At 37.9% G+C, this 27,713-nt stretch overlaps 1 protein-coding gene across 4 annotated transcripts in view; it reads right to left on the bottom strand.

Moving 5' to 3' along the window:
- Positions 1–26,917, bottom strand: part of COMMD10 (COMM domain containing 10) — a 197,763-nt gene extending 170,846 nt beyond the window's left edge. For all 4 annotated transcript variants that reach the window (XM_055431441.2, XM_055431442.2, XM_055431440.2 and 1 more), the window contains exons 1-4: positions 26,795–26,917; positions 25,143–25,233; positions 18,175–18,285; positions 16,522–16,677 (exon numbers count right to left, since the gene is read on the bottom strand). In XM_055431441.2, coding sequence (XP_055287416.1) covers positions 16,522–16,677; positions 18,175–18,285; positions 25,143–25,233; positions 26,795–26,835 — 399 coding nt within the window. In that variant the 5' untranslated portion in view covers positions 26,836–26,917. The remainder of the gene's footprint in view (positions 1–16,521; positions 16,678–18,174; positions 18,286–25,142; positions 25,234–26,794) is intronic.
- Positions 26,918–27,713: the final 796 nt, after the last annotated feature.

The following is a 27,713-nucleotide window of genomic DNA, read 5'->3' as shown; positions in this document are numbered from 1 at the left end:
AACTTGAAGAATATAAAGCTACAGCAATAAAGACAAAGGCAAAGGATAGACTTAAAGACTCACAAAGTGACTTCTAATGAAAGTACCAAGGTAAATGATGCTGGAACAACTAGATATCTACAAGGAAACAAAACAAAAAACAACCTCTACCTAACAAATGGACTTCCCTGGTGGCTCAGATGGTAAAGAATCTGCCTACAATGTGGGAGACCCAGGCTCAATCCCTGGGTTGGGAATCTCCTGGAGAAGGGAATGGCAACCCAATCCAGTATTCTTGCCTAGAGAATTCCATGGACAAAGGAGTCTGGTGGGCTATAGTCCATGGGGTTGCAAAAGTCAGCCATGACTGAGCAACTAACACCTAACAAACACCACACACAAAAATGAACTCAAAATGGATCACAGACCTAAATGCAAGTGCTAAAACCATCAAATTTCTAGAAGAAAACATGAAAAGAAAACTGTGATCTTAGGACAGGCAAAGATTTTAGAGAGAGCCATAGAAGAATGAACCATAAAAGAAAAAAACTATAAACTGGACTTCATCAAAACTAAAAATTCTGTTCTTCAAAAGTCACCATTAAGAAAGTCAAGCCACAGAATAATAAAATATTCACAATACATATACCTGACAAAGGACTTGTATTCTATATAAAGAATCCTTACCACAATAAGACCAAAAAACTCTACAAAAACAGGCAAAGATTGGAATACATAATTCACAAAAGAAAACAAATAAACCAATAAACACATAAATACAATAAACACATTAAAAGATATTCAATCTCCTTATCCTATTAAAATGCTAAAATTTTAAAGAATGGCAATACCAAGTGTTGGCCAGGATGTGAAAAAATTGCTGGCTAGAATGTAAAATAGCATAACTTCTTTGGAAAACTCTTTAGTAGTTTCCTCATAGTTAAATACACACTGACCCTACAACTCAGTCAATCCATCCCTAAGAAATTACTCAGGCAAAGTGAAAATATATGCCCATAAAAAGATATGTATGAGAATATTAACAGATTTATTCAAAATAACCCCAAACTGAAAACAGTACAAATGCCATCAACAGGTGAATGGATAACAAATTGTAATATATTACATATCATATGATTCTATCTATATGATATGATATGATTCTATCATATGATAGAATGCCACGCAATAAAAAATACCAACCCACAATTTAAAAAAAAGAACAAACTACTAACACATTCAACAACAAGAATGAACCTCAAAATCATACTCAGTGGAAAAAGCCAGAGAGAAATACATGTATATGACTCCATGGATTAAAAATCCAACAAAATATCATCAAGCAAATCAGTGGTTTCCTGGGGCCAGGGTCAGAGGAAGAAAGAACTGCCAAGGAGCAAGAAGTAACTTTTGAGAATTATGAAAAAGCTCTGCCTTTTGATTATGACAATGATATCATAGATATACCTCTATCAAAATTCATTGAACAGTACAATTAAAAGGATATAGATTATACTATGTAAATTACAATTTATTACTGCAAGGAGATCAAACCGGTCAGTCCTAAAGGAAATCAGTCCTGAATATTCATTGGAAAAACTGACGTTGAAGCTGAAGCTCCAATACTTTGGCCACCTGATAGGAAGAACTCATTCACTGGAAAAGACCCTGATGCTGGGAAAGATCGAAGGTGGGAGGAGAAGGGGACGACAGAGGACAAGATGGCTGGATGGCATCACTGACTCAATGGACATGAGTTTGAGCAAACTCCAGGAGATAGAGAAGGACAGGGAAGCCTGGCGTGTTGCAGTCCATGGGGTCACAAAGAGTCAGACATGACTGAGCAACTGAACAATAACATGAAACATTACTTCTTAATAGACAGATAAAATATATGAAAAGCTGTAACAGAGGACTGTATAGGTGCATTCAGAGAACATCTTCAACCTCCTTGCCATGCTTTAGTCATTGGCAAGAAGGGGAGGCAATAAGCCTCAAAGAAGCCACACTACTACTACTAGCCTCCCTGAGAAAGAATTCTATGCTGTAACATCTATAAGCATACAAAGACAAGGTCAGGATCTCAGAGATGACTACTGTGCAATTCAGTATTGACATCATAAGAGGTATAAATGCTTCATTACAAATATCACAACGCAGGGATACTCTCTAACCTATACTCTCAAGTTTAGATGCTACTGAAGTCAACATAGCATCACTGCTAGGGTGGTATGAAACTTCAAACTATATTCCTTGACTCACAGACTTGGCCAAAATACCTTATAATTGGACATCATATCCAAGTTATAAGGTGATGAGGGAAAACATCAATGAATTATCTTTCAGCCTGTTTTCCACCTCTGCATACCATGAATATATGAACACAACAGTACAAGATTGAGGACACTGAAATGTCATTCAACTAATGCTCTACTGGCACACTCTGAAAAAGTACATCAATTCTATTTAGCAAGTGCACATCTTTGAATACTATGACATAAGAGTAATTTTGCTAATAGCCCAGTTCTTTGGCATTAGTAAAATCTTTATTTAATTTGTTAATGGCTCTGGTTTTAGTCAATTATTTATAAAGCATAGAACACATTTCTGTTTCAAATTAGACTGATTAAGGGTCTTTGAGATCTAAAGTTCTTTAAACTGATTGCTGCAGCAACAGCTAATGACATCACCTTCTTTCCCCTGGAGAATTTTCATTCCAAGCTAAAGCAATTCTTATTATATACATTCCCACTTTTAAAGAGGAAAAATGTAAATGACTGAATATAGTTTCCAGTGAAACTCAAGAATCATGAAACAAACAAACCACAAAAAGCTTCAAGTACAACCAAAATGAAAACACAAAAGAGCACTAGGAAATACAAAATATAATCCATACTCTTCTCTCTTTACTGTTCTTTCCTCCACCTATAAACACAGATATCCCTCTTTAAAAGAAAACCTTATACAGAGAACTTTAAAACAGCACAATTTGTAAAAGCAGGGATACTGTCCATTTATTCAGTCAACAACCAATTTTTGAGAACCAAGTCCCAAGCGTCATTTAAAGTAGTGAAAATACAGTAGTAAACAAAACAGACAAAAATTCCTGTCCTTCTGGAGTTTATAGTTTAGTAGTAGAGACTGACAATAAAAAAAAAATAAGTAAGTACAATGCATAGTGGGTCAGATAATAATAATAATTATGATAGAAAAAAATGAAGTAAGAGATTACCATAAAGGTAGAAGCACTTTTCACTATGATGATTACAAGAAGGCTCACTGATAAACATGATATTTGAGCACAGGGCTAAAAAGATAAGGAAGCCAACCACAAGAACACCCAAGAGCTTCTGAGGTAAAAAGAATAAAATTATCCAAAGTGAGCCAGGTGAAGGTCAACAAGATAGCAGACCAAGAGGGGTTTACTGATCATGTAGGGTCTTAAAAGCAATTGTAAGAACTTTATGACTTCTGTCATAAGCAACATGGAAAGACTGGTGGATGCGGAACAGAGGAGGGACAGAATAAGACTTACAAGTTAAAAGAAGCACTGCTGGAGTTCCTAATCTGATAATGGTAGGAAATAGTTTATATGCCATAAACTTCCCTTGCAAATAAAAAGTACAACCTCTAAACAAGCTAGTTTAAAAACAGACTTGAAGGCACTGGAGAATGACTAAAAAGCAAGCAGAAGTTAAAGGGAAGGGATCCACACAACATGACAGATTCACATTTCTTTGCCTTTTTATATTTTTATGACTTTTCCCAATCCATGCAGTATGGGGTGGCTGAAACTCAAACAGAAAGCTTTAGATCTGGCTATATCACCCCATTCCTAGACATTTACTCAAGGGAAATGAAAACATATGTCCGCAAAAAGACTTGTACACAAATGTTAAGTGTTAGTCACTCAGTCATGTCTGACTCTTTGTGACCCCATGGACTGTAGCCCACCAGGCTCCTCTGTCCATGGGATTTTCCAGGCAGGAATACTGGAGTGGGTTGCCCTTTGTTAACAGTACTTTTATTCATAATAGCCAGAAGCTGGAAATAATCCAAAAGTCCATCAACAGGAGTACAGACAAACAAATTGTTTTCAAACAAGGAAATATTACTCAGCAACAGAATAATTACTGATACAAGTAACAACACAAATGAATCCAAAAAACATTATGTTGAGAGATACTATACACATTTATTTAAATTCATTTATACTATTAATAAGACTAAGAACAGAAAAAAATTTTTTTTAGTGATGGAAAGTTGAGTATGAAGGTGGAGAGAATTAAAACTGGACCTGTTTCAGGTGATGAAAATTTTCTCCTGTTTTGATAAGAATAATGATTAAAAGGGCATATATAATTTCTGAAATTCATCAAACATTTAAAGTATCTGCACTTTTTGCAGGTCAATTATATTTCAATAAAAAATAGCAAATGAACACGGGAGGACTTAAACCTCACAAACACTGACGTTCAGTCAATTCCAGCACATGGAAAAACTATGGCTTTCTTTTGATTCTTAACATGCCAACAACTAAAGTAACAAAGAGGCAGAAATCTGCCTTGTATATGGATATAATTACAACAAAAAACCTCTCCTACAAACGCAGATGATAATGTTAAGAATCATTTAAATCTTGAAAGAGGAGACTTCCCTGATGGTCCAGTGGTTAAAAATTTGCCTTCCAGTTAAGGGGTGCCTGTATGTTCAGTTGCTCAGTCGTGCCCAACTCTTTCCAACACAATGGACTGTAGCCATTCAGGTTCCTCTGTCCATGGGATTTTTTCAGGCAAGAATACTGAAGTGAGTTGCCATTTCGTACTCCAGGGGATCTTCCTGACCCAGGGATCGAACCATGTCTTCTGCATCTCCTGCACTAGCAGGTGGATTCTGGATGTGGGTTCAATTCCTGGTCTGGGAATTCAGATAACACATGCCACAGAGCAACTAAGCCAGTGGACCACAGCTACTGAGCCCGTGTGCTGCAACTAAGATCCCATGCAGCCAATAAATACATAAATCTTGAAAAAAGCACTCAGATACGCATTCATAGCTATATATTTAGATTCAGCTCTATGAAGTATGCTTTTTCTGTTCTCTTTACACTAAAGCCCTTCATCCATTCTTAGAATTCCAAAAAGAAATGAAACAAGAATACTAAAGAAAATAATAAAACTAAAAGAATGCATTAAATTTTTTGAACATCAAATCAAAATTGCTAATTTCTTATATTACATTTAAAAAAACAGATATTTAACAGGTAATAAAGCAAACAGTTGCTATACTTAACAGTGAAGTAAAATCTTACTACAATGGCTTAAAGAGAATTTTTTAAAAGACTGTTTAGGAACATTATTATCTTAAGAACATTACCCATCCATTTTTTAATAATGAATAAAGGCTTATTTATTGGGAAAGTAGGGGAACATACCAAAGCACTTATAAAAATTAATTGATTTAAGCTTTTATGCCAAACTGCATTGCTTAAAATTCCTTGCTTACACAGGCTATTTATTAACATAATATTGTATTTTTCAAATTTATTAAGATATACAGGCTAGAATTCTTAACTATACTATTAAATCTAGAGAAAATATAACCTAGCAATTAAGGAATCTACAGTTTGAACTAAGTCTCTAAAGCCTCTAATAATTCAGTTCAGTTCAGTCGCTCAGTCATGTCAGACTCTTTGCAGCCCCATGAACCACAGCACGCCAGGCCTCCCTGCTGCTGCTGCTGCTGCTAAGTAGCTTCAGTTGTGTCCGACTCTGTGCAACCCCATAGACGGCAGCCAACCAGGCTCCGCCGTTCCCAGAGTTCACCCAAACCCATGTCCATCGAGTCGGTAATGCCATCCAACCATCTCTCCTCCATTGTCCCCTTCTCCTCCTGCCCTCAATCTTTCCCAGCGTCAGGGTCTTCTCAAATGAGTCAGCTCTTCGCTTGGAGTTTCAGCTTCAACATCAGTCCTTCCAATGAACACCCAGGACTGATCTCCTTTGGGACAGACTGGTTGGATCTCCTTGCAGTCCAAGGGACACTCAAGAGTCTTCTCCAATACCACAGTTCAAAAGCATCAATTCTTTGGCACTCAGCTTTCTTTATAGTCCAACTCTCACATCCATACATGACTACTGGAAAAACCATAGCCTTGACTAGATTGACCTTTGTTGACAAAGTAATGTCTCTGCTTTTCAATATGCTGTCTAGGTTGCCACAATGTTTTTCAAAGTATTTGAAACATTTTATATTTCTGTCAGCAGTATACAAAAATTTTGGCTTGTTTACTTCCTCACCGACGCTTAGAATGGTCAGTCTTTTCGATTTTAGCCATTATAATAGGTGTGTATTTAATACTGAAGAAGCTAAAGTTGAATGGTTCTATGAGGACCTACAAAAACTTCTAGAACTAACACCCAGAAAAGATGTTCTTTTCATTATAGGGGACTGCAACGCAAAAGTAGGAGGTCAAGAAATACCTGGAGTGACAGGCAAATTTGGCCTTGAAGTACAGTATTACTGGTCGGGGCATAGACTTTTCAATTCTAGCCACTATAATAGGTGTGTATTTAATATCTTACTGTAGTTTTCATTTGCATTTTCGTAAAACTAACGGGGAATCTTTTCATTTGCTTATTCTCCATCTATATATCTTCTTTTGCAAAATTTATGCATATTTAATTATTTTGTCCTCTTTTGGGGGGTGGGGATATTTTAAGCCGTAGAGTTTTGAGACTTCTTCATATATACTGAACACAAGTTTTTCATCAAATATTTGATTTGCAAATATTAGTTGAGTATATCGAATGAAGCAGGGCAAAGGCAAGTGATGAAGCTCACTCACAAAGGAAGAGCTAATCCAAATAGCTCCACTTGTATTAAATGCATTAAATTTGAAACAGAAGAACAAAGTTGGAAAACTAACACTAAAGGTTTCCAGACTATTCAAGTTGATGTGGTAATTGTATGAAAATAAATAAATAGGTCAAAGGAACAGAACAGAATGCAGCAATAGACCCACACATTTATTCACAAATGATTCTCCACAAAGCTGCCAGGAAGTTTAGTGGTGAAAGTAGAGTCATTTTAACAAACAGTGCTGAAACAATTAGCCATTTGCAAAAGATGAACTTTGATCCATACTTTGTATTGAACACAATAAACAATTCAAGTAGACCATAGATTTAATGCTGCTGCTGCTGCCTGGTCGGCTGCCGTCTATGGGGTCGCACAGAGTCGGACACGACTGAAGCGACTTAGCAGCAGCAGCAGCAGCAGCTGCTGCTAAGTCACTTCAGTCATGTCTGACTCTGTGCGACCCCACAGACAGCAGCCCACCAGGCTCCCCCACCCCTGGGATTCTCCAGGCAAGAACACTGGAGTGGGTTGCCATTTCCTTCTCCAAACTCATCCATTTTTAAATGCAGGTGGAACATGAGAGAAGACATGATGAATTTTCACTATATAATGAGATGCATAAATATTATAAATAAATTTGTCATATAATTGGTAAAGTTAAGAATACTATTAACAGGAGAAGAAAATCGCATTACACAGATTTTGAGCATTCAAAACAAATACAACTGTTAAATATTAAATATATCTTTAAAAACTCCCTAACAAATATACAACTGCATTTTAAGAAAAAGAATCAGTACATGTAGGCTTTAAAGAGCAGGCTACTCATAGTGCTAAAAATATGCCTTATATATATTTCTCATTATCAAATCTATTACTGAGGAACAGGTGAACTCTAACACAAAAATATTTTTTTTTAAATCATTCAGTTCAGTTCAGTCACTCAGTCGTGTCCAACTCCTTCCAACCCCATGAATCACAGCACGCCAGGCCTCCCTGTCCATCACCAACTCCTGGAGTTCACTCAAACTCATGTCCATCGAGTCGGTGATGCCATCCAGCCATCTCATTCTCTGTCGTCCCCTTCTCCTCCTGCCCCCAATCCCTCCCAGCATCAGAGTCTTTTCCAGTGAGTCAACTCGTCGCATGAGGTGGCCAAAGTATTGAAGTTTCAGCTTTAGCATCAGTCCTTCCAATGAACACCCAGGATTGATCTCCTTTAGAATGGACTGGTTGGATCTCCTTGCAGTCCAAGGGACTCTCAAGAGTTTTCTCCAACACCACAGTTCAAAAGCATCAATTCTTCGGCAATCAGCTTTCTTCACAGTCCAACTCTCACATCCATACATGACCAATGGAAAAACCATAACCTTGACTACATGGACCTTTGTTGGCAAAGTAATGTCTCTGCTTTTTAATATACTATCTAGGTTGGTCATAACTTTCTTTCACAACACAATTATTTTCCTTAAGGTCTCAGAAAAAAAAGAGAGACGTGTCTCAATAATATTTGACATATAGGTTACACTTTGCATAGTAGGAATATACATAAAGAAACTCTCAGCAGAATTTTAGGACTAAAATTAAACACAGTATTCAAGTTCTGTCTGAAAGAGTATTCATAATTTAATAAATTTGTTACCACACAGGCATTGTAACAAAAATCAAACAGAAAACCCTGTTAGAAGGACACTGCTAACATAATCAACACTGGTGAAAGAGGGAAGAATACAAATTCCAATAAGCTGTGGTAACATTTCAGTCTCTGAAGAGGTTAAGACAAAGTATATTTAAAAAAAAAAAGGAGATGAGATAAAATTTTAAAACCCTTTCAATCATATCCTGCAAAAAGCTATCAGATTAATTTTCAATCTGTTTCTCACTTATTAGATTTAAGTAACAGAATATGAAAAGAGGTGTTTTTAAAAATTTAATTAAAAATAAGCTCTTTTTGATTTTTTAGCTTGTTATTTAATTGAATCTGACTCTCTCTGAATTGATAATTACTTACACAAATGTTCCACTGCAAGCATGGCACAGACAGTTCTAAATTACTGTCAAACAACAGTCAGTCTCTATAAATACAACCTTTGCCCATTGTAAACTACTGCCATATATTTTTGTTATAATTTAAATGACATGATTTATTTTCATCTATGGCTATTTTAGTCACCATACCCTAAATAGTCATCAGGGCAAAAAAAAAAAAAAAGAAAGATAACATTATAGCTGCAAGAGACGCCATGACATAAAAGAACAAGGCTTAATTAAGAAAGGGACCAATCTGGTTACTATCTCAGCTTCACCATGGACCACTTGGGTTAACACAGTTAAGGCACACTTTCAAGTTTTATTTCTTTTTCAAAAATACAAAACACACACCTACTATGTAAACCACTGTGCATAATGCCTGACAGAAAAATTCTGCTGCTAACATCTAGGTGGGAGAATAACACGGTGGTTTAGAAATGTTAACTACTTTGTCAAATCCCAACTCTACCACTTATTTAGCAGCATGACCATGGATCAGTTATTTACTCTAAGTCTCAGTTTAATTTTAAATATAAACTAGAACTATTAATGAGTTTTACAAGGTATTACTATAAAGCATTGAGTAGAATATTTGGCCCACAATAAACACAAGAGATGTTTGCTATTATTATACAATCTTAATTAAGCACTGAAGGCATTAAAACAATGCATTGATATTAGCTATCTCCTCATATACTCTGTATTGGCAAAAGGTAATTTTCTACATTGTCATGGACCAATGTACAATTAATCACGCTCTTCCAACTATTTTTTTGCATATTTTGTATGACAACTGATCAAACCACTTCTTAAGACAGAAGTTAACATAATGTGACATAACACAGGGAAGAAGTATTATTCTTTAAAAGAGTAACAAATTATCATCCAGAAGATATTAAACAATGACTTACTATTGGAAGTGAAAAAAAGAGTCCTAAGATGAGCTCAGGGAGGACAGAAACCTCCCGTGGAGAAGAAGGGAAAGAGCTCGCTTGATCTTGATTTTCAGTATGAATAAAGACCCTGAAAGCAGAGCTTCACATCCTTCTGACCTTTCGGGCTTTAAGCAGGAAGTACCAGAAAAGTTAACACAGGGATAACTGGCTTGTGATGGCTAAGCATTCACAGCAACGTCGATTTTTGATCCTTCTCTGTCAGCTCTTCCTATCACTGAGAGGCAGGACTCACCAACTGTTGGATTGTTCACTCACTAATATGGAACGTGAGTTGGGCTTACACTACTATGAGACAGGTAAATTTTACTCTACTAATGATGTGTTGTTGCCATGGTAACCCTGCTCTGTAGGAGAGGAACCACAGGTTCAGACAGTTGGCGTATGTGCTTGGCTGAAGAGCCAATGGGGGAAGCCACCATTTGTAGGATTATGATCACTTCTAGGTCAGAACCAACCCCAGGTCAATTGATATGGCTGCACCCTGGGAGCCTCAGTCATCCTAAGCAAGCCAGTCTCCACACCCAGCATTCCTCGGGGCACGGTGTGCCACACCACACGTTGGGACTGGGATCTGGTGTGGACAGCCCTTCATACTGGGACTCAGGGCATGGCCAGAAACGTGGTCACCCCCTGGCCCATCACACACGATGCATTCATTGGCAATTTGGTGCTAAAACATCTGTAGCTGAGCTGCTTCTAGGTCAGGGAGCTCCCTCACTGTGATCTATTTAAAGTCAGCCCTTGACACAAGGTTTTATAAAAAATAAAAACAAAAAAGTAAAAAAAAAAAGAAAACCACCTTTAACTATACAAGTATACTATACTTATATAAATACAAGAAAGACAAACAGAAGAAAATTATATAAATATAAAACAGGAAAATATTCAAAGGCAACTGGAGATTTTTTTTTCCTTAATGAAGATGTTTAAAAAAAATTTTCAGGAACAAAGAATGGAAAACAAAATCTGGATAAACCTTTAAAACAGGACAGAAGAAAGCATAAATTTAAATGATGAAAAATGAAGCAGTGATATGGAGCTTCACATCCTTCTTGAGAGCTCTTGAATGCAGACTTAAAAAAAAGAAGAAAAGGAAAGGAATGAAAACACCACAGGGGTATTTTGTAAAAACCCACAACTAGTGTCTTACTTATGGTGACACACTGAATGCTTTATCTCTAAAACTAGAAACAAAGCACAACGAAGTCCAAAGTTACCAATCCTATTCAGCATCATGCTAGAAGTCCTAGTCAGCACAGTAAGAGAAGAAAAACAAAAGCTGTACAAACAGGACAGGAAGAAATAAAACTGTCTCTCTTCATGGACAATCTGACTGTAGAGAAAATCACAAGGAAAACAACAAAAAAACTCCTATAACTAAATAGTAAGTTTACCAAGGTCTTGACTACAATAACAATATACAAAAATCAATTGTGTTTCTATATACTAGCAATAAGCAGTGGAAATCCAAATGTTTAAATCAGTACCATTTACAACAACTCCAAAGGGGAAAAAAAAAGGTTGAGTGTTCAACTCTAACAAAAATGTAGATATACTCAACACTGTTAAGAAGTCATTTCTCCACAAAGTAATCTATAAACTAAACATAATCTCAATCAAAATTCCAGAGGATTTTTTGCAGACATTTTTTTAAAAAAAGGTTTTCATTAAAGGTAAAGAAACTAGAATACCCAAAACAACTATTAAAAGGAACAAAGTTAGCAGATTAACAATACTTGATTTTAAGAATGACAACAAAGCTACAGTAATTACCTTTGAACGCAGAGTTTGAATGCATTTTCCATTTGAATGCAGAGTTCCAAAGACTAGCAAGGAGAGATAAGAAAGAAAGCCTTCCTCAGTGATCAATGCAAAGAAATAGAGGAAAACAATAGAACAGGAAAGATTAGAGATCTCTTCAAGAAAATTAGAGATACCAAGGGAACATTTCATGCAAAGATGGGCTCAATAAAGGACAGAAATGGTATGGACCTAACAGAAGCAGAAGATATTACGAAGAGAACAGTCTTTGGGACTCTGTGGGAGAGGGTGAAGGTGGGATGATTTGGGAGAATGGCACTGAAGCATGTATATTATCATATGTGAAACGAATCACCAGTCCAGGTTTGACGCATGATACAGGATGCTCGGGGCTGGTGCACAGGGATGATCTGGAGGGAGGATATGGGGGGGAGGAAGGTAGGAGGGGGGTTCAAGAAGGGGAACACATGTACACCCGGGGCGGATTCATGTCAATGTATGGCAAAACCAACCAATATATTATTGTAAAGTAATTAGCCTCCAATTTAAAAAAAAATGAAAAAAAAAAAAAGAATACACAGAAGAACTGTACAGAAAAGATCTTCACGACCAAGATAATCACGATGGTGTGATCACTCACCTAGAGCCAGACATCTTGGAATGTGAAGTCAAGTGGGCCTTAGGAAGCATCACTACGAACAAAGCTAGTGGAGGTGATGGAATTCCAGTTGAGCTATTTCAAATCCTGAAAGATGATGCTGTGAAAGTGCTGCACTCAATATGTCAGCAAATTTGGAAAACTCAACAGTGGCCACAGGACTGGAAAAGGTCAGTCTTCATTCCAATCCCAAAGAAAGGCAATGCCAAAGAATGCTCAAACTACCACACAATTGCACTCATCTCACACGCTAGTAAAGTAACGCTCAAAATTCTCCAAGCCAGGCTTCAGCAATACGTGAACTGTGAACTTCCAGATGTTCAAGCTGGTTTCTGAAAAGGCAGAGGACCCAAAGATCAAATTGCCAACATCTGCTGGATCATTGAAAAAGCAAGAGTTCCAGAAAAACATCTATTTCTGCTTCATTGACTATGCCAAAGCCTTTGGCTGTGGAGATCACAATAAACTGTGGAAAATTCTGAAAGAGATGGGAATACCAGACCACCTGACCTGCCTCTTGAGAAATCTGTATGCAGGTCAGGAAGCAACAGTGAGAACTGGACATGGAACAACAGACTGGTTCCAAATAGGAAAAGGAGTACGTGAAGGCTGTATATTGTCACCCTGCTTATTTAACTTATATGCAGAGTACATCATGAGGAACGCTGGGCTGGAAAAAGCACAAGCTGGAATCAAGATTGCTGGGAGAAATATCAATAACCTCAGATTTGCAGATGACACCACCCTTATGGCAGAAAGTGCAGAAGAACTAAAGAGCCTCTTGATCAAAGTGAAAGAGAAGAGTAAAAAAGTTGGCTTAAAGCTCAACATTCAGAAAACGAAGATCATGGCATCTGGTCCCATCACTTCATGGGAAATAGATGGGGAAACAGTGGAAACAGTAGCTGACTTTATTTTTCTGGGCTTCAAAATCACTGCAGATGGTGATTGCAGCCATGAAATTTCTTGAAAGGAAAGTTATGACCAACCTAGACAGCATATTAAACAGCAGAGACATTACTTTGTCAACAAAGGTCCGTCTAGTCAAGGCTATGGTTTTCCAGTGGTCATGAATGGATGTGAGAGTTGGGACTATAAAGAAAACTGAGCACCGAAGAATTGATGCTTTTGAACTGTGATGCTGGAGAAGACTCTTGAGAGTCCTTGGCCTGCAAGGAGATCCAACCAGTCCAGCCTAAAAGATATCAGTCCTGGGTGTTCATTGGAGGGACTGATGTTGAAGCTGAAACTCCAATACTTTGGCCACCTGATGTGAAGAGCTGACTCATTTGAAAAGACCCTGATGCTGGGAAAGATTGAGGGCAGGAGGAGGAGGGGACAACAGAGGATGAGATGTTTGAATGGCATCACTGACTCAATGGACATGAGTTTGAATGAACTCCAGGAGTTGGTGATGGACAGGGAGGCCTGGTGTGCTGCAGTTCATGGGGTCACAAAGTGTCGGACATGACTGAGCGACTGAACTGAACTGAACAGTAATTAACGCAGCATGATACCAGCATAAAGACAGACAAATAGATCAATGAAACCAAAGAGAGAGTCCAGAAAGATACACACAAATATGTCAAATGATTTTTGACAAAGGAGTTAAGGCAATTCAGTAACAAAAGGATGTTATTAATAATTAAGTGAAGTCACTCAGTCATGTCCAACTCTTTGCGACCCCATGGACCGTAGCCTACCAGGCTCCTCAGTCCATGGAATTTTTCAGGCAAGAGGACTGGAGTGGGTCGCCATTTCCTTCTACAGGGAATCTTCCCAACCCAGGGATCTAACCTGGGTCTCCCACACTACAGGCAGACGCTTTACCATCTGAGCCACCAGGGAAGCCCTATCAATAATTGCACTGAAACAAATGAAACATTCATATCAGAAAAAATGTAAGAACTTGGACCTATACCTCATATCCTACATAAAATTAATTCAAAATGGATATTTGACTTGAGTGTAAAACAAAACACTTAGAAGAAACACTTAGAAACATTATAAAACATTTAGAAGAAAATAAAACAGAAAAATTCTGTGACACTGCATTATGCTACACATTGTTAGATCTAAAACCAGAGGCAGTATTAATAAAAGAAAAAAATGATAAATCAAACTTCATCAGATTTTAAAGCTTTTACTTTGCAAAAGATACTTTTAGAAACTGAAAAGGAAAGCTATAGACTAGGAGAAAATAACTGCAAATTACATAACTGACAGAGGACTTAAAAATTCACAAAACTCAACAGAAAGAAACCAAACACACTCTACAAATTGTATCATCCAAAAAACCAAGAACAAAACCAAAAACCATGCATTTTGATTTGCTGGGATTTATACTTATAATTGTCCTTCATATTTATATTACTATGATTCTTTATCTGTCATAATGTGGAAATACAGTTACATAAAAGATCTGAACAGACACTTTACCAAAGAAGCTCTATGGATGACAAGTAAGTACATAAAAGGATCATCATCATAATTTGTTACTAGGGATATGTAAATTAAAAACATAAGACACCATTACAAACCTAATTGTATAGCTTCAACACAAACTGATGATATCAAATGCTGACAAGGATTTGGTACTACTGGAACTCTCATATAATGTTGGTGAAAATGCAAACTAATACCAAACCTTCACAAATAATTCCAGAAAATAAAAGAGGAGAGGGGAACTCACTTTGTGAGGTCAGTATTAATCAGATGCCAAGAAAAGACATCACAGGAAAACTATAGACCAATATCCTGCATGAACATAGATCTTTACCAAAGTATTAGTAAAGCAAATACAGCAATATACAACCAGGATAATATACCAAAACCAAATTAAATTTATCCCAACAATACAAGGATGGTTGAAAATCTGAAAATCAATTATGTAAAACAACATATTAATAGAAAAAGGGGCAAAATCTGTATGATCATCTTAATCTCCATTAAGAGTAACTTGGGGTTTCCCAAGTGGTGCTAGTGGTAAACAGCCTGCCTGCCAATACAGGAGACTTAGGAGATGCGGGTTTGATTCCAGGGTCAGGAAGATCCCCTGGATGAGGAACGGCAACACACTCCAGTATTCTTGTCTGAAGAATCCCATGGACAGAGGAGGCTGGTAGGCTATGGTACATAGGGTCGCAAAAAGTCAGACATGACTGAAGCGACTTAGCACACACACACACAGAGGTTATTAAGGAGTTTTGTGATACAACTATTATTTTATATTTTTTCCAAAGAGTTCATTTTGCTTACTATTTGCTATTTAACAAATGCTGAGCACTTTCTGCATACAAGACATTCTGCTAGGCCCTAATCAGTTCAATTCAGTCGCTCAGTCGTGTCTGACTCTCCGCGACCCCATGAATCACAGCACGCCAGGCCTCCCTGTCCATCACCAACTCCCGGAGTTCACTCAAACCCATGTCCACAGTGTCGGTGATGCCATCCAAACATCTCATTCTCGGTCGTCCCCTTCTCCTCCCGCCCCCAACCTTTCCCAGCATCAGAGTCTTTTACAGTGAGTCAACTCGTCGCATGAGGTGGCCAAAGGATTGCAGTTTCAGCTTTAGCATCAGTCCTTCCAAAGAACACCCAGGATCGATCTCCCTTAGAATGGACTGGTTGGATCTCCTTGAGGTGTAAGGGACTCTCAAGAGTCTTCTCCAACACCACAGTTCAAAAGCATCAATTCTTCGGCGATCAGCTTTCTTCACAGTCCAACTCTCACATCCATACATGACCACGGGAAAAACCATAGCCTTGACTAGACGGACCTTTGTTGGCAAAGTAATGTCTCTGCTTTTTAATATATTATCAAAGCATGTGATTCAGTAAAAAATTTTAAGTCTGGGACTTCCCTGGTGGTCCAGAGGCTAAGACTCTAAGTCCCCAACTAAGGGGGCCCCAGTATGATCCCTGGTCTGGGAACTAGATCCCACATGCTACAACTAAGACCTGGCACAGTCGAATAAATAAACAAATACTTTAAAAAATTATAATAAGTCTTATACATAAGATACACAGTTAATAGAATAACCAACTCTGACCAAGAACTCAGAAGGAAAAAAAAGTCTTATTCCTATCCTAAAGTTACAGAAGCATATTTGAAATTGGCAATTAAAATTAAATCACATTGTGGTAGCAAATATGCATGGAAATACTTTTATAGGAATATCATATACATACTTTCTATTGCCTGATTTACCTCTTTACAAAAATTATCACTTTAAAAACTTTTAGGTATAATAATTTATGTCATACATTACTGACCTTGTGGGGAGCAAGAATCCTCTGCCTGAATTTTTCAATTGTTTCTTGACCCATAGAAGACCAAGCACTGGCAAAAGCTTCTGCTTTGTCTTGTCTAAGATGAATGTTCTCTAACTGCTGCTGCAAAGCGGCCGGCTTCACGTTGTGATACACTGCCTAGAAAAGAGGGAAAAAGCTACATATATCCCTAATGTTCACACAGAGACCTTGAGCTATAATTAAATACAACATTACTTCAAATGATTTAAATGTTTAAAAATTTTATATTTCTATTACATAAATTTTTTATTATTTTACAAATAACAATATACACAACCAAGGGTGGAAAATTCAGAATTAAAGGGCCTAAATTATTCACACTAAACTTCATTTTTGTCTGTGGTTTAAGTAATACTAAATCTACTTATCAGAAAAACTTCTTTGTTCCAGTTATGTAAATGGTATCCTAATTAAAATTTAACTTCCTTATTTCACTTAATTATTTCAAATTAAGTACACAGGGGTCTTGTTTCCCAACTAACACAATTTTTCCAAGAAACACTTTCTCAAAACCATCTTCATCTACCAACTTCCTAGCTAAATACATAATAAAAAATTGAAAACTCTTTTCACAGTGATATCTGTTCTATTTTTTACATTTTGATGAAACAATTTTCTCATAAGCCCCATGCTGTTCTGTCCTGTCCGATTATCCTTTTCTTCTATGGAAGGTCCACCAAGGACAAGAACACAGTCATCTTTATGATCTGTAATCTGTATAAGTCTGCATGTAGTAGAGCCAAGCATTTTGTCCTCAACACTATCTGTCCATTAGAATGCCCAAAAGCTGCAGTACTGTTTAAATTTTTATTTCACAAGTATTCTTCTACTTAATCAAACAACAAGAATTAATTAAGAATCTACTTTTAGATTCTTAACAGATTTAGCCTAGCAATGTGCTACAATGCACCAAAAATGTGATCCTAGCCCCCTACAAATTCAAAACCTAGTGAAAGAGATGTAACTGGCATACATTAAACAATGAAAAGACCAACAATGGGCTCAACCATGATAAGCCAGGCATAAAAGGAATCAAAATAAGGGGAGGACTGCGAGTATAAGGGGTCCAGGCTGCAGTGGAAGGAGATGTGATCTGAAGGGAACTTAAACAATGAACTGAATTTAGATGGAAAGAAGGGATGCAGAAGCGCAGCTCAGTAGGAAGAAATACTATAGCAAAATGTCCTTTGACAACTATTTCTTTTCTAAATGTTTTATTTATCATCATAGTCAAATAAATTCTCAAAATCAATTATTAAATTTCTTAAATAAAATGTGTGCATTTTTCCAAATTACTATACCAAGTAACAATAAATTTAAATCTTTTTCAACTGTCTCAAGTCAGTGAAATCTTGATTCATAATGTCAACTATTAATACTTCACTCACGCTATTCAACACTAAGACTGTGTTATAGAATGCAATACCATGAGAAAAAAACACACGTTCAAATACTTTTTTACCACATCAAAATTTCTGATAAAACATATTCACAGCTTTAACCTGTACACTTTAGGAAAATAAGCTAAAATGCTATAGATGTCACATGTAAATGCAATGCAAACATGTAGCAAATAAAAATCATGGTTAGGCCATTTGGGGGCAATAAAAATACCTGTTCTAAAATGAATGATATTGTTTCAAGAACTAGATGAAGATCTTGTTTCTCTAAAGAAAATGCAACTTGAAGTTTTTCTTCCTCTTCTTCACTGAAACTACTTTCAGCCTACAATACAAAAAGCAACCTATTAGCATACATTCAGGTATTCAGATACTCAACAGAGGATTCATTTATTCATATGAAAATGAGAACTTGAAAGAAAAAAGTAAATCCATCATTGAAACAAACTGATGTGTCTATAAATTTCAATATCTTAAAATCACAGTTCATTATTTGGATCTTGCCAAACAAATTTCTTTTTTTTTTTAATCTTAAGTTCTATGATTTATAGGAGGTAGAAAATAATAACATGAAAAATGGACATTTAGAAAACACAATACTACAAAGTAAAGCCCTAAAATGTTAAGAATTTACTGTTGTTCAGTGGCTAGGTCGTGTCCAACTCTGCCACCACATGGACTGCAGCATGCCAGGCTTCTCTGTCCTTCACCATTTCCTGGAGTTTGCCCAAACTCACGTCCATTGAGTCAATGATGCCATCCAACCATCTCATCCTCTGTCACCCACTTCTCCTCCTGCCTTCAGTCTTTCCCAGCATCAGGGTCTTCCCCAATGAGTCAGCTCTTCACATCAGGTGGCCAAAGTATTGGAGTTTCAGCTTCAGCATCAGTCCTTCCAATCAATATTCAGGACTGATTTCCTTTAGGATTGACTGCTTTGATCTCCTTGCTATCCAAAGGACTCTCAAGAGTCTTCTCCAGCATCACACTTCAAAAGCATCAATTCTTCGGTGCTCAGCCTTCTTTATGGTCCAACTCTCACATCCAGATATGATTACTGGACTACTGGAAAAACTATAGCTTTGACTAGATAGACTTTTGTCAGCAAAGTGATGACTCTGCTTTTTAATATGCTATCTAAGTTGGTCAGAGCTTTTCTTCCAAGGAGCAAGAGTCTTTTAATTTCATGGCTGCAGTCACCATCTGCAGTGATTTTGGAGCCCAAAAAATAAAGTCTGTCACTATTCTCATTTTTCGCCATCTATTTGCCATGGAGTGATGGGACTGGATGCCATAATCTCAGTTTTTTGAATGCTGAGTTTTAAGCCACTTTTTTCACTCTCCTTTTTCACCTTCATCACTCACTTGTAACACTATAAATCAACTATACTCCAATATAAAATAAAATCTTTTAAAAAATAAATAAAACACTGTGGGGGAGAGCACCTTCTCTGTAATAATACTAACCAATTATAATGGGTCCCAGCAACTTTTCTAAGAGCCCAAGCAAAATCTTCATTTAAGAGAATAGCATTTTATGATAGAAAATACCTGGGAGTTCCTTTCCCTTGTTAGCTCTTTCTTTCCTCCCCTGAACAAACCCCAAAACCTCTCCCAATATATGACATTACCCAGCATTAAGCCCCTGTCAGCATTTATAAGAGGCAGGATTAAAGAGATAAAATCTGTTAACCTTTAGAACCTCTATCTACATCCTCCATTACCTAGCACCAAGATTCCCATCAGATAGAGAGGTGGCAACTAGTTTGAGCCTTAGTATTATTTTGTTAAAAGTCAATGGATTAAGGGATGCAGCAAAAGCAGTTCTTAGACAGAAGTTCACAGTGATACAGGCCTTCTTTAAGAAACAAAAAAACTTTCAAATAAACAACCTAACCCACCACCTAAAAGAATTAGAAAAAGAAGAATAAAATGTAAAGTCAGCAGAAGGAAGGAACTAATAAAGATCAGAGAAAATAAAAAAGAAATTTTTTAAAAAATAGAAAAAAAATCAATAAAACCAAGGTTGGTTCTTTGAAAGGATAAACAAGATTTACAAACCTCTGGCCAGGCTCACCAAGCAGAACAGAGACAAGACCCAAATAAACAACATAAGAAATCAAAGAGATAAATCACAACTGTTACCGCAGAAATACAAAGTAAAACAAACAAATAGGACAGGGAAGCCTGGCATGCTGCAGTCCATGGGGTCGCAGAGTTAGACATGACTTAGCAACTGAACAACAAAACACATTTCCTGAGTATTTTCTATGCGCTACACAGATGGTTCGTGTCCTCAGGTATACTATGCTCTAGTTAGAAAGACCTTACAAACAAACAACTATTCCAATAGTTTTCATTTTAAAGAGCTCTGCAAAAGTATGGGTTACTATAAGAGTATACATAAATCAAGAAATCTTTTTGATAATTTTAATATTTTCCAAAACTTACACATTACACACATTACTTTCATAAGCAATATGTGAAAAATAGAAGTGAGTCATCTGAGTACAACCTCATGGCTAGTCTTTCTTCCATTTCCAAAATAATCTCCTTGATCCAAAGACTGGTTTTTCACACGTGAAAAATGTACACTATTAGAACTGCTTTCAAATAAAAACACTTTATCCCCACATACCAAAACAAATTTCCCAGTTGCCGCCTCTCCCCAACAGCTACATGGAGAAGTTTCAGAAGTATCATGAGTCCCTACCTTGACGGCTTAGGATGAGATACAGTTTTATAACTGCATTCTTGTAGTGAAGCAGCAATGAGGTGAAGCTGAGAACTCTACGTTTAGAAGTGCAGCTCAGAACTGACACATTTTTGGTTTGGGGAGGTCAGTCACCAGAACTCCAGTCTCTACTACCTATTTTCTAACTAAGAAAAGCATTAGCCCAATTTGGCTAAAATGTCAGTCACTTACCTCAAGATCAATGTTTTGTTTTTAAAGTTCCAGAGTTTCTGTGACTACCACATACCTTCTTAAAATAATGACCTACAGTACCAGAGTTTTATCAATATAAGGAACAGAATAACAGTATTACTCACATATAATCACTGAACCACATGTTGCATTAAATTCAATGGATATGCACAATCTAACTTCCAAGTGTGTCGAACTAATTCCTTTTTAACATACACCAAATGAGGTGTTTTTGACAAAATTAAGATAGTGACTGGGCACACAGAAAAATAAACTTCAGTGTCTTCAATATGTACAAGAAAGGGAGATTTTTTTAAAAAGAGGGCAAAAAAAGGGACATTTTCAAGATCTTCAGGAGCATTATATTAATAAAGTGGTTTGGAGTGAAGGGGAACAAGGGAACGTTTATCTCTCCCCAAACACTAGTACATGAGACATGCACCCTTAAAACAAGGTGGAGCTTCAAATATGTGAACAGAACAACAAATGCAGAATACAGCTACAAAACAAAGTTCCAAACACATATTCAACATCTTGATCTAACAACAACCCTGGGCAGATAAATATTAAATATAAGTCATGGTATTTGCTTCCAAACAGCAGCAGGTTAATTTCTTCCTCTATACCAAAAGTAACCCACACATATCTGGGCACTGAAAAAGGTAAAGAGATATATTCATTTTTATCCTCTCAATGGGAGAAAAATTTAAGGCCCAGGTTTATAAAATCAGAGATCAAGGGTCCAAGAAACTTAAATTTTTAATGGAAAGTGGATGTTAATTTTTCTATATATTTAAAAAGCATACACCATAAACACAAAACATAGAACTTCCCTGTAGCTTATATGGTAAAGAATCTGCTTGCAATGCCAGAGACCTGGGTTTGATCCCTGGGTTGGGAAGATCCTCTGGAGAAGGGAATGGCAACCCACTCCAGTATTCTTGCCTGGAGAATCCCACGAAAAGAGGAGCCTGGTGGGCTACAGGTGGTGGGGTTGCAAAGAATTGGACACAACTGAGCGACTAAGCACAGCACACATAAACATGTGTGTGTATATGTATACATACATATATATATATATATATATACACATACAGGTAACAAAGAAAACCAATACTTAAAAAGAATAAGCACTATATGGACTGACAAGGAAAGGTTTCTGGTAAAAGTGATAAGTGGAAAAGGTAAACAGTAGGGTGAAACACACAGTACAGTGCCACTTATGAAAACATTTATTTAGAAACCAAACAGTTCTATGTTTATATACATGCACATACGTGGGCACATCTGTATTTATTAATACTTGAAAAAAGACCTGGAAAGATAAAAATCAAATCGACAACAAAGACAGCTTCGAGGGAGGCGTGATGGTTTTCTCACGTCTGCAGATTCTTTAACACGCCTCCATTCAAAAGATGGGAGCCTAAGTCCCTCTTCCTTGAATATGAGTCAGACTAACTGACTTACTTTTAAGAAGAAGAATATAGTGAAGATGAAGTCATGCGATATTCAAGGTTAGGTCATAAAAAGGACAGCACCGTCCTTTCCTGGACCACTCATTCTGCAAGAAACCAACCTCCACCCGTGTCAGGAGCAAAGGCCCACATGACAAGGAGCCACAGCTGCCACCAGCTAGCCATATTAGAAGGAAATCCTCCAAGCCCAGTCAACACTGCAGGTAACAATTGCCTCCACCAGAGGCTGGTAGCAATTTCATGAGAACCCCAGTCAGAGCCACCCGGCCAGGCCACTGCTAAATTCTTTACTTAGAGGAGGTATGAAAGACAATAAATGATTATTGTTGTTTTAAGCTGCTAAATTTGGGGAAAATTTGCAATTCAGCAATAGATAACTAACACAGGAAAGAACTAAGGTGGAGAAAGGAGCAAGAGTTAACCAAGGGGGCATTTCAGTTCATCCACACTGTTTAGATGTCTTAAAACAAACACTCATGAACTATTTCTGAAATAGTTTATGTTACTAAAACATAAATGTTATTAAAACAATTTAAGCACTCTATTTTGATCTTCAAAGGCACAAAAAGAGCAAATCAAAAAATCCATTCAACATTTCTTTTCCTTTTTTTTTTGAAGAATTCATTTTCTTAACATGCATAATGAGTGAACTAATCTCAGTTCCACACAGTTAAAATCAGGTCATATTCCTCAGAAAGTTATAGAGAATTTCTACTGTATGAAGGCAGAATATTATCGAAATAATTATAAAGGCAATTGCTTCCCTGGTGGCTCAGCTGGTAAAAAATCCACCTGCAATGAGGGAGACCAGGGTTCGATCCCTGGGTTGGGAAGATCTCCTGGAGAAGGGGCAGCTACCCACTCCAGTATTCTGACCTGGAGAATTCCATGGGGTCCCAAAGAATCAGACATGACTGAGCAACTTTCACTTTCATTTTCAGAGCATGGCTTTAGACAGAAGAGAGGCCTTTGGTCCAAAATCCAAGCTCTGACTTTCGTACACAGGCATACACACACGCCACCACCGAGGAAGAACACATGGTACTAGTAGTCTGCACACACCATAATTTAAAGTGTACATATATAATTTTAATCTGATAAACTTAAGTTGTAAGAAGTCCTCCAGTTTATATTAAGTACAAAATAAATGCATTTTCAGAGATAAGCTACCTTTTTTCTTTTTTTATTCAGAGATGGGGTCAATTCTTCTTTGTTCAGGACTGTGCTGCACATTATTAAGACATTTAACGTGTTAACAAACATTAAATGCCAGCAGCACCCTAAACACATTGTAACAACAACAAAAATCCTCACTCATTTCTACATGCTGGGGTTTACACCTGTGGTTGTCCTTTATGTTACTATAACAAGACCTCTCTATTATAATGGGGAAATATGGTGGCACCCACAAGTCAATCTATCAAATAACTTTTAAAGTTCTAAAAGCAATCTTTCTGAAATGTATGGCACCCATTCTAGACTTTTGTAAACAAAGTATATTGGATTACACTGTGTTAGTTGCTCAGTCATGTCCAACTCTTTGCGACCCCACTGACTAGCCCACCACTCTCCTCCGTCCATGGGATTCTCCAGGCAAGAACACTGGAGTGGACTGCCATAACCCTCTGCAGAGGATCTTCCCAACCCAGCGATCAAACCCTGGTCTCCTGCATTGCAGGCAGATTCTTTACCATTTGAGATACAGGGAAGTCCTATGTTTTTGAAACAGTTTTAAGGAAAAATATACCAAGACATAGAAAAAAAAAACTTACAGTTAGCAAATGGGGATGTGGAGGGAGATAAATTAGGATTTGGGAATTAACATACACACACTACGATATATAAAATAGATAATCAAGGACCTACTGCAGACACCAAGAACTATACTCAACATCTTATAGTAACCTATAATGAAAAATAATCTGAAAAAGAATACACATATATATCAATAACTTTGCCTTACATGAAATATAACATTGTAGATTAACTATATTTTAATTTAAAAAAAGGACATATCAGTAGTCTTTAACTTTTTTCTTCTCCATTGCCAATAAACTTAGGTATAAGTAGGTATACGTTTCATTGTGATGTTCCAAATACACCAAACTCCAGAGGCTACAGTTTTATTTCTCTGAGTGAATAGTTATATTTCAAAGAATTCATTTGGATTACACTAGTTTCTTATAATGAATCAAGTATTTCTTATGTCTGATTTTCATATTTCTTCTAGAACCTGATAAAGAAGTTAACTAAGATTGGTGAGCAAGTAGTGAATTACTAATCATCAATACTTTCAAGATAACCACACCCCTGAAATAAAAGTGGAAGAGAAAGATTATATACTGGTTGACAGCAAGACTACAGAATTATTTTTAAGAGGAAGAATGAAATCGTGATATCAGAATTTTCCCAAAGCATGTTCCACACAGTCTTAATCCCAAAATAAACACCATGATAAAACAATTTCATTGTCAGATACATATGGGGAAAAAAATACATATGGAAAATTCTGCACACAATAGTCACCCTTAAATATTTTCTATTAATGCTACCATAAAATATACTCTGATAAGTTCCATAATATAAAAAAAATTATTTTGAATGAAAACAGAACTTCCCAAACTTTTGACCATAGGATATTCATCAAATTTTCTAGAGACTCAGTGTTCTCTAGTATTGCTAGAGAACAATACCTTGCAAAAAGTTATTCAAGTGGAAACCTGGATTTGCAGTAGAATCATAAGAACAAATTATAAGCGATAATATTGCAAACATACAAACCTTCAGGTGAAGTTTTTGAAGAATTCGGGTGAGCAGTCGTGGAAATCTTCCTATATCTATTTCATTTATCAGGGACACTGCTTTTTTCATGCTAAAGAAATTCATAAAACAGAGTTTTAAAATGTGTTTTCCTCAAGTGGTACTGTCATTACTCTAAGTACAGTTGACTGTAAGGTTTCATTTCAACAACTGATTGCTATAAAGCTCAGTCTGAGTGAAATAAAGAAAAACAGATGATGGCCAGCAAAGAAGACATTTCCAAAAGATACCCCATAAGTACTTCTGTTAAAAAGGTCTATTTAGCAAATGTTCTCTTTCTTCTGGGCCAGGCAAACTATTTGGGAAAGCTTGCACTCTGTGGGGAATAGTATCAATTTAGGAATGGGAGTTTATGTATACATGTAATTCAAAACAGAACTCTGAAAAGAGTGGGGGGAGGGAAGTGGCAGTTACATCAAAAACAGATAAAAAGACTGATGTTTTGCAGATAATGGAATAAAAAAAATTAATATTCAATATCATTCGGGGTCACTAACTGCACAGTTGTTTTAAAACCCTGCTTAAACTTAACCAACTTTAAATTATACGATAAGAACAATTCTACTGCACCACGCTGGATATGGTTTACTGATGTGGTGTGTTACCCAGGACACTGGTGTGAGAAAAGGAACTGGCTGTCAGAACGTAATCAAAGAAGGAAAAACTTCAAAATGACAACTCTCTTCAAAAAGATTTTTGTCCCGTCTAGGCACAAGATGGGCTTCCCTGGTAGCTCAGACGTAAAGAATCTGCCTGCAATGCAGGAGACCCAGGTTCGATCTCTGGGTTGGGAAGATCCCAAGAGAAGGGAATGGCAACCCACTCCACTATTCTTGCCTGGAGAATTCCACGGACAGAGGACGCTGGCCGGCTACAGCCCATGGGGTGCAAAGAGTCGGACACAACTGAGCAACTAACACTATACACAAAGAAGTTATTCTCCAGACTCAGTGATACTTCTGCACTTTTCTGCATCCACATATCACGTGCACTATTATTTATCTTTCATTAATGGAATCATTTTTGCCTAATTTTAAAACAGAACTTTATATCACTATAGACCGCCGACCTTACCTACCATGAATAGATATGAACTAAATATATAAATGAACAAAAGGTAAATAAAGGGAAAACAAAAGCAATGTTAGCAAATTCTGGTCAGATGCTGTTCAGTTCAGCCAAAAAACTCCTGGCCTGGGGCCTAGTCGATCTTGATTGAAAAGGTGTATTAACACGCGTTAAGTATTAATGACCACTCAGGACCAATGGGAGTCTTGCTCATAATCAGAAAGTCTGAAAAGTATTGAAAAAGGAAAGGGAACACCTCTTCACGTGATTTCAGAACTACTCCAGGATGGCCTGGGTACCAGTGATACCAGCCTCGGGGAACAGTGACAGCGACCAGACACCGACGCGCCGACTTCAGCGGTCGGACCCACTGCAAGCCCACGCAGTGAACCACGGTGCGGGTGGAGGCGCCCGCACTCCCGCGGGGCCCGCACAGCGGTTGCACCGGCCCGGCGCCGCGACGACAGACAGCGGCAGCATCCTCGGGACGGCTCCGCCCTCGCCACCCCGGTGACCGCTGTCCCCCCGCGCCCAGCCGGGGCTACCTGGGGCTCTCCCGCAGGATCAGCGCCGCGGACGCCGCCATCCTTGCAGCTCCCTGGCCCCGCCGCCCGCGTCAGATGCCGGGAGCCCAACCAATGGCGGAGGCGGCGGCGGACGGCAAGCCGGAAGGGCCAAGCCTCGCCGGGGCCGCGCCGCTCCGCTCCTGCAGTCCTGGAGGGGCGAAGGGGCATCCTCAGTCGTCTTAGTCTGCGCCACTCTCGCAGTTCCGAGTTAAGGGTGTACACACATTAATTTACTTATAGGTATATATTTACCTATTTTATATATACACATACCTGGATATGGAGTGTGAATATTTTTAGGTATTAATGTAGGTAATATGTATGTGTATAAACATATATTTAGGAGTGCGTACTCCGGGGGTTGGTGATGGACAGGGAGGCCTGGCGTGCTGCAGTTCGTGGGGTCGCAGAGGTCGGATACGACTGAGCGACTGAACTGAACATATACAAATAATTTTTTTTGGTGGGGGAGGAAAAGTTTAAGGAACCCCTGCAGTGTCTGGCCTGCGCTGCTGGTGGAACGCTCTCCGAAAGACCCCAGGGCAGCTCCAGCGAGTGACCAGCGCCACCAGCCCTTCCTGTCCCCTGGAGCTCTGCAGTGCCCTAGCGGGACCTGTGCTCTGAGTACCTTTATTCATTCAGCAGTGTTGTCTGACGGAGAAGGCAATGGCACCCCACTCCAGTACTCTTGCCTGGAAAATCCCATGGACAGAGGAGCCTGGTAGACTGCAGTCCATGGGGTCGCTAGGAGTCGGATACGACTGAGCGACTTCACTTTCACTTTTCACTTCCATGCATTGGAGAAGGAAATGGCAACCCACTCCAGTGTTCTTGCCTGGAGAATCCCAGGGACGGGGGAGCCCGGTGGGCTACCGTCTATGGGGTCGCACAGCGTCAG

This window comes from Moschus berezovskii, chromosome 8, assembly GCF_049115385.1.
Source record: "Moschus berezovskii isolate FMDL1 chromosome 8, NW_MosBer_1.0, whole genome shotgun sequence".
NCBI lineage: Eukaryota > Metazoa > Chordata > Mammalia > Artiodactyla > Moschidae > Moschus > Moschus berezovskii.
This window is presented reverse-complemented; position numbering and strand designations above follow the sequence as displayed.